General features: G+C 43.3%; 1 protein-coding gene across 1 annotated transcript; it reads right to left on the minus strand.

The window, feature by feature from the left end:
- Positions 1–7,470: 7,470 nt before the first annotated feature.
- LOC122454016 (pro-interleukin-16-like) lies at positions 7,471–8,287 on the minus strand. The gene is made up of 2 exons (XM_043488379.1): positions 8,238–8,287; positions 7,471–7,861 (listed from the first exon to the last, which is right to left on the minus strand). The coding sequence occupies exons 1-2, from the start codon at positions 8,285–8,287 to the stop codon at positions 7,471–7,473; spliced, it is 441 nt and encodes a 146-aa protein (XP_043344314.1).
- Positions 8,288–8,532: the final 245 nt, after the last annotated feature.

Raw genomic sequence — 8,532 nt, forward strand, 5'->3', positions numbered from 1 at the left:
CTTATTGGAGAACTACCCTTATGGCAGAAAGTGAAGAAGAACTAAAGAGCCTCTTGATGAAAGTGAAAGAGGAGAGTGAAAAAGTTGGCTTAAAGCTCAACATTCAGAAAACTAAGATCATGGCATCCAGTCTCATCACTTCACGGCAAATAGATGGGGAAACAATGGAACCAGTGGCAGACTTTTTTACTTTGGGCTCCAAAATCACTGCAGATGGTGACTGCAGCCATGAAATTAAAAGATGCTTATTTCTTGGAAGGAAAATTATGACCAACCTAGACCACATATTAAAAAGCAGAGACATTACTTTGCCAACAAAGGTCCGTCTCGTCAAGGCTATGGTTTTTCCAGTAGTCATGTATGGATATGAGAGTTGGACTGTGAAGAAAGCTGAGTACTGAAGAATTGATGTTTTTGAACTGTGGTGTTGGTGAAGACTCTTGAGAGTCCCTTGGACTGCAAGGAGATCCAACCAGTCCATCCTAAAGGAGATCAGTCCTGAGTGTTCATTTGTAGGACTGATGTTGAAGCTGAAACTCCAATACTTTGTCCACCTGATGCGAAAGAAAGAAAGAAAGAAACAAAGAAAGAAAGAAACAAAGTGAAGTCGCTCAGTTGTGTTCGACTCTTCGCGACCCCACGGACTGTAGCTTACCAGTCTCCTCCATCCATGGGATTTTCCAGGCAAGAGTACTGGAGTGGGTTGCCATTTCCTTCTCCAGGAGATCTTCCCAACCCAGGGATCAAACCCAGGTCTCCTGCATTGCAGGCAGACACTTTACCATCTGAGCTACCAGGGAAGCCCAAAAGCTGACTCACTTGAAAAGACCCTGATGCTGGGAAAGGTTGAAGGCAGGAGGAGAAGGGGACAACAGAGGATGAGATGGTTGGATGGCATTACCGACTCAATGGACATGAATTTGGGTAAACTCCAGGAGTTGGTGATGGACTGATGTGCTGTGGTTCATGGGGTCGCAAAGAGTTGGACACGGCTGAGTGACTGAACTGAACTGAACTACTGGAGAACTACATTATTTTCAGGAGGCATCAGGGAAACAAATGAAAAACATCCTTTATCCTGGTAAGATGATTATAAGTAGGGGAGACAATGACCATTAAACTTAAAGCCATGATGGAAGTACGGGATCATCCCAGAGCACAGAGTAGACTAGCAGTGGACAGTCAGAAAGGGCTTCTCAAAGGAGGTGACTCGTGGACTGAATCTTGCTGAGAAAAGGAATTAGCCAAGCCAAGAGCGAGCAGGCATGCAAGGCTGACCACTGCAGCAGAGGGATGTGGCTCAAGGATGGTAGGACCACAGAGTGGGAAATACTAGGCAGGTAGGAGGTAATCCTGAGAGGGTGAAGAGGTTTGGTGCTGCGTGGCTTTACTGTCAGGCTACCGAGCCTAAATTTCAGCCTAAGGACGACATGTGACCATGAAGAGTTTTTTTGTGGAATAGTAGCACAATATTCCAGAATGTTCATCTGACTATCTTGCAGAAGAAGAATGGACTGGTGAAGGATGAGCATTTGCTTGTATGTAATCCCTGGCCACTTGGGTCTTGGAGGAATTCGGTATCTTTATTTGAATCAAGATAAGAGTGACTTTATATGACCATAAGAATAGTATTTTTGTTGTTATTGTTGTCACTGAGGATTGGGAGAATGGAAGATGGCTCATATTTTGTGGTGAACACTCTAGCCATACCATATGGGTGAGCATATATTAGCTGAAGTTTGAGACCTGTTGGCCTTTCTTTCTTACAAACTATAGGTAACTGAGAGCTATTATCACAGATGAACTCTTTACCATCCATTTGCTTATGTAAATAACAGGAAGGGCCTTTCTTTTGAGTTGTGAAGATTGTCCTGAATGAGAAAATAGCTGCTTTGCAGTGCTTTGGGAAAATGATAAAAACTGTTGGTGAAAGAGCAGAAAATGAAGGCCATTTCCCACTCATTTTCTTCCTTTGGATCAGAAACTACAAAAATGTAAATCAAACCTTGAAATGCTCCAGCAGAAACAGGAAAACACAGGACAAAGGCTGTTTGAGACATAGCTCATGAGTTTGGGGAGAGTGGGTGGTGGGGGTGAGACTTTCTGTCTCCAGAAAACAATATTACTTTAAACAAAAGAAAGAAAAACTAAGTTCTCTGGCTTCCTATGTCCTGAGGCTGAGTTTAATTAAGGCTAGAAAGGGCAGAGAGACGTGATAAATAAAACAAAACCAAGATCTGTAGGAAACTGCCCTAGAGAAGTTAAAGGAGAGTGAGGTTGGTAATGATCATTACATGAGGGATGAGATATGTCAAGGGTAGCGGATGTCATGTGGACACTATAATGAAGCACCATATGGGAGGAGATAGTAAAATTCAAGCACCTTTTATAATAGCAGAACTAAGATGCAGGGTCCATGCTTGAGCACTGGTTCTTGGTAGTTTGACAAAATGGATCTGTGATGGTTCCCTCTTTATCAACTTGAGGGATGAAAAAAGTGGTACCTGCAAGGTGATGCCCTTGGCCTAGGGACACCAAGTTTTATTGGAGACATGAAAGAGGAAACTGAGTGATGGATAATTTGTATGGTAAGGATCACATTTCAGATGAACTTGGGGAAAGGTAATATGAGTAAAAACACAACAAAAAGCAATGGGAATGCCTGGAGCAATTGAAAATCCAAGTTCTCAAATGCAGGATGGCAACCTCAGGTTTGCCAATTTGGGGATGGATGACTTAGGGCAAGTCACAACTTCACTATTCATCTGTCAGTCAGAGAATGGTGGTAACGGGCATGTACCTCATTTTAGGTATCATTAAAAGGATTAAGTAAATTAATGTGTGTAAGGCACTTAAATGGGGCTTCTATGGACATGAGTTTGGGTGAACTCCAGGAGTTGGTGATGAACAGGGAGGCCTGGCGTGCTGCGATTCATGGGGTCACAGAGAGTCGGACACGACTGAGCGACTGAACTGAACTGAACTGATGGTAGCTCAGTTGATAAAGAATCTACCTGCCCTGCAGGAGACCTGGATTCTATCCCTGGGTCAGAAAGAACCCCTGGAGAAGGGAATGGCAACCCACTCCAGTATTCTTGCCTGGAAAATTCCATGCACAGAGGAGTCTGGTGAGCTACAGTCCGTGGGGTCTCAAAGAGTCGGACATGACTGAGTGACTAACACATACACAAGGCATTTAAATAATACCTGGCACACAGGGAGTGCAACATGTAAACAAATTAAAAACTATTGCGATGAAGATTAACTGCTCAAGTTATTGGGGTGTCTGGGGACTCAGTTTGAGATAGTATAAAAACAAAATTGTCTCTGGGAAGCTCTGAACCAACTTGAAGAAGAGTCTAGAATCAAGGGAAATCAATATTAGCATCCAGTGGGGGATGGGAAAGATCAGGATCATAAATGGGTGGGCAAACCACGAGTCAAGGGTGGGCTGGAGAAGGCATGGAATCAGAGCCAGTCTGGGTCAAGATGGGGGTGGTCTGTAAACAGGGATTTGGGTTACCTTGTTTATTGCTACAAGCCCAGTGCTGAGAACAATACCTGACACATAGCTGGCCCTCCCTAAGCATTTGTTGAGTAAATGCTTTAAGTGTTGAGTGAACAGTGGACATGCAGGTCTGGTATAAAGGAACAGAATCAGGATGGACAGGAGTTACAGGATGAAAACATCAAAGGCCATGATAATTCCCACAGCAAGGAGTCTGGTTCTCTGGAGTATCCAGAATTAGAAAATCCTGAATTTGAGTAAGGAAGGCTGAGGAGCATCAATTAATGTCTTTCTCTTTCTCTCTCCCTCTTGCCTTTCTTCCCTCCTTTTGGATCTCTGTCTTTCCTCTGACAGTCTACTTTGATCTAAAGGAAGTGGTTAACATCTAACGTTTCCCTTTTCTGTGGATGGAGCAAGGAAAAAAAATCAAGTGAGTTTAATAAACAGTTGAAAGATTTCAGTTAGGTCGAAAGAAGAATTTCTTACCAGCAAGGAGTGCTCAATTCTGAAATCTGTTAGTTACAGAGTCAAGTGGGGAATGTCTTCTGGTTTAAGAGATCTCTGTCAGTAGCACAAATTCTCCATTCTTTAGAAAGTTGGTGACCCTACATGAAAGAGAATTAACAAGGAAAACTCATTAAGGATCTCTGCCCAGGAGGATGTGGAAGAGAAGATGAACTTCAAGATGACTCGAAGATTTGCAGGCACGCAAAATGGAATCAGGATGGGAGGGAAAGGGATGATGTCCGAAGACTAGGTCAAGACAAATAGCAGCCTTCTCTTTCCAGCAGATCAGAGAGGGTAGGAATCCTTGGTGTCTTCATGATTAGCTGCTTATTCTGGGTTTTTAGCCTGTTTGGGACGTTGTGATAGATGCATACGATTGTGGTGGTGGTGGTGGTCTGTGCTTAGGTGTGAGTATGAGGTGTGTGTGTGTGGGTCTGCATGGATGTGTGTGTGTGTATGAGAATGAAAACGAGAAGTCTGTATTTTCAAATGCTGCCAAAGTGCTTAGAGATCCTCATTGTGGGTTTCCATGGAAACTCACGATTCTCTTTCAGAAACAAATGGCAGGATCCTTGAGAAAAGGGCATGGATACTCACATTTCATCTTTTTGTAATCTATGCATTTGTGAGGGGAAATGGGCTAAAGGAGTGATCAAAATACTGGGAAATGTTTTAGTGGTTATTTTAACAACAACAAAAACAGACATTGGTCACTGGGCTTTTGTTTTATACAGCTTTCACATAACACAGAGGTTATTTTCAAGAGTCTCTCTTTGATTTCTTACTTTACTTCAGCTTGTGTACCAACCAATTCTTGTTAAATATTTATGGACAAGATTAAAGACTTTATAAAACGTAACAGCTGGCAGCTGTCCTCGCCTAAAGGATAAAGCAGAAAGTTTTCATTTTAATTGGATAACTATGTGACCGAAATATCTAACCCCTAAGGGAAATACAAGAATTAAAAAATGTAAAGCAATTTTTAAAAGGGAAAATCGCATTTTACATTTCGTAGCTTTTATTTCCTTGTGTCGTTTGTGTGAAGGTGAAGTTACAGTTGTTGTCTTTTATAGTTTCCTGAGGTTGAAGACATGTTTCAGTGTTTCAGAATGTTTCCTATTAAGATTCAGCTGGTGAAAATACACTTTGGGTCCTTGTTGTGACACAAATCACTCATCCTATTTCACTTCTAAGAATCTTTAATACAATTGTCTCATAACCAAGTTGTAAAATGAGAGAATAAACTGAAACATTCTGGGGGTGTGGGTAGAGGGAGCTGTTAAATTGGCTGACATTGAACGTAATCAAACAGCACTGGGGAAAGAGTGGTTCTCTTTTTCAGTTTTTAAGCCAGCAATTACCTGACATTGAATATATTTGTATTGAGATTCTGATACTGATCTGAAAGACCCATCTGGTCTTGAACAAGTCACTTACCTGCTGTGGTCTGATACTCAACTATAACATATGGGGCTTGGATAAAATATTTCCTGAGTTTTTTTTTTTTTTTTGAGAGTCTAAATATTTAAGTCAGGGTTAGCAAGCAAAGGATCATGAACCAAATCCTGTCTCCTTACTGTTTTGTGGCTTCCCTGGTGACACAGTGGTAAAGAATCCGCCTGCCAACGCAGGAGACCCGAGTTCAATCCCTGAGTCAGGAAGATCCCCTGGAGAAGGGAATGGTAACCCACTCCAGTATTCTTGCCTGGAAATCCCGAGAACAGAGGGGCATGGTGGGCTACAATCCATGGGATTGCAAATGAGCTGGACATGGCTTAGTGACTAAACAAAAACAAAACAAAGTAAGAATGACATTTTTAAATGGTTGGCGGGGGGGAATCAGTACAAGATTAATGCTTTGTGATACATGGAAATTACATAAAATTCAAATTTCAGTGTTTATAAACTTTTATTGCAACACAGCCAAGCTCATTCAATTATGAAGCTTTGTTCGTGGCTGTTTTCACACCACAGTGGCACAGCTGAGTGCCATGACAGAGACCCTATGGTCCTCAAAGTCTAACGTGTTCACTCTCTGATCTTTGCAGAAAAAGCTTTCCATCTCCTATCTGATTCTCAATCATTGAAAAGAATTAATCAGATCATCTCTTTTTTTTTGATCAGTAATCTTAATAGAACAGATAGTGTTTGGATAAAGTTTTTATTAATTTTTTACTCTATTATTAAAGGGGAAAAATGTAGGTTTCCTCAAACATAGCTGATAACTTTTTTGACATGAACCAATTTGTCTAGGTAGTTTTTCCTCTCTTAACCTCACGTGGGGGCGGGGGTGGGGGGGGCGGGCGCGGTTTACTGCATTCCTAGAGGAGTAGGGGTGGTAGGGGAATGTAATGTATGGACCTGAACTTTAAAGAGTCCACTCCTTCAAGGACTCCCTTGGTTACAAAATCTCAAACCTGAGTTCTGGCTGCCCAAGTGGCTCAGTGGTAAAGTCACCGGTGGCCCCTGCCAATGCAGGAGATACAGGGGACGTGGTTTCAACTCTTGAGTTGGGAAGATCCCCTGGAGTGGGAAATGGCAACCCAGTATTCTCGTCTGGAAAATTCCAGGGACAGAAGGAGACTGCTAGGTACAGTCCATGGTGTCGGAAAGAATCAGACACGACTGAGCATGCACACGCTGCCACACACTGCTAGAGACCTGAGTTCTGGGAAAAACTCTTGACTGGCTGAAGTGCAAATGAAACCAACCCTTAGCAGACCTGAGGAGGTAACCTTTATTGATCCCCTACTTTGTGCCAGCCTCAGTGTTAGATATTTGCATGCATAGCTTTATTTATTCTTTTTGATGACCTCATCTCCCAGGGGAGAGGGCCTGGGTCATGGAGCGTTTAGACAGCTGTTTAGTAGAAGAGGGAAGATTTCAGCCTGGGTCTGTCTGACTTCAATGCTTATCTTCTCACAAAGTCAATTTAATATTTACAAAATCTCTCTTCTCAGTAAGGAAATTACCCAAAGAAATCAAAAGTGAATCCACAAGACCTGTGTTTACATCATAGACAAGTCCAGGAACCTCTGTCAGTCTCTATGGATATATCAAAACTCTACATATCTTTCAATCTCTGTTTTCAAGTGTCAGAGATCTCCCTTATGAGACATTGTTTGTTTCTCTTACTCACTTCTGTTGTTGACCTCCTACCTTTTTTTTTTTTCCCCATATCCAATCATAGATCCATTTTACTTACAGCACCACAGTATTATCACTAAGCTCTCTAGATGCAGTCTGTCGTTTGTATCAGCCACCCCACTGTGACTGCATCCTAACTTCTGGGACCACCCTTTTACTGGGAGGGGTCCCAGAAGGTCCAGACCTGGGCAAGCAGCCACTGGGAAGCACATTGCATTCCCCCTTGGGTGGGGTCAGCTGTGACCCTGAGAATTAGCAGTTCCGGGACCTGCGTGTGGTAGGCTCTGGCGTCCGCACTGGTGCTGGGCCTAGGGGTCTCCAGCAGCTGGGGTCCCCTTGGATTGCAGGCTCTTCCTCCTGAGGACGATTGTCACAGGTCCATCAGGCAACGCCTTGATGATGTTCCAGGCTTCAAACTGCGTGAGACCCTGCATGTTGGTGCCGGCCAGGTATAAGATTTCATCTCCCGGCTGGACTGTGTTACTCTGTTCTGAGGCCACCCCTTTGAAGATCCTGTTAACCGTCAGAGGCTTGTCCCCATGTAGGGAGCCCTTCCCTCCTTCCAGGCTGAAGCCCAGTCCTGCAGAGGTCTTTTCCAGGGTCACCGGGCAGACTGTGGCCTCTGCTGTGGATTCTATGGAGACGTCACTGGCCACAGAGGCTGAGCCTGAGGAATCAGTGGAGGAGTTGACTACCTGCCTTTAAGAGCTGACTCCCAGGGCGCAGAGCAAGTCAGGGGCCCTGACACCTTGCTGGCCGTTAGCAAGTGCTACCTCCTGCAACCAGTTTGTTAGGAATGTTCCTGCACTGCCTGATTACATCTTCCTCTGAGACCCTAGCCTGTCCTTTTCTTAGACTCAACGTTCTGCTATGGACCCTGCTGGGTCTTTAACTTCTTAAGGTCAGAGATGATGTCCTAGGGTTTTTTGTGTCCCTGCAGCACTGAGTGTGGTGCCTCGTGAGGGCAATGAACGTTGGTGGCAAGAATTAGACCAAAAAAAAAAAAAAAAGAATTACACGGGAAAAAATTTCCATTCTGGCAGTTTACCTCGTTGCCTATATTCTGAGCACCTACCATATGCTGAAGCCAACAAGAACATACTGAACGAATGCAAGGCTGTTCATGCTTATTTTAGCAGGAAAGGGTAGGTTTGAGATGAGATAAGACATTTAGGGTTGACATTTTAAAAAATGGGCTTCCCTGATAGCTCAGTTGGTACAGAATCCACCTGCAATGCAGGAGACCCCACAAGTTTAGTTGATGTATAATATCATATAAGTTATGGGTATATAATACTGTGATTTACAAGTTTTAAAGGTTATACTCCATTGATAGCTAATGCAAAACATTGACTATATTCCTCCTGTTG

Source organism: Cervus canadensis, chromosome 15, assembly GCF_019320065.1.
Source record: "Cervus canadensis isolate Bull #8, Minnesota chromosome 15, ASM1932006v1, whole genome shotgun sequence".
NCBI classification, from domain to species: Eukaryota; Metazoa; Chordata; class Mammalia; order Artiodactyla; family Cervidae; genus Cervus; species Cervus canadensis.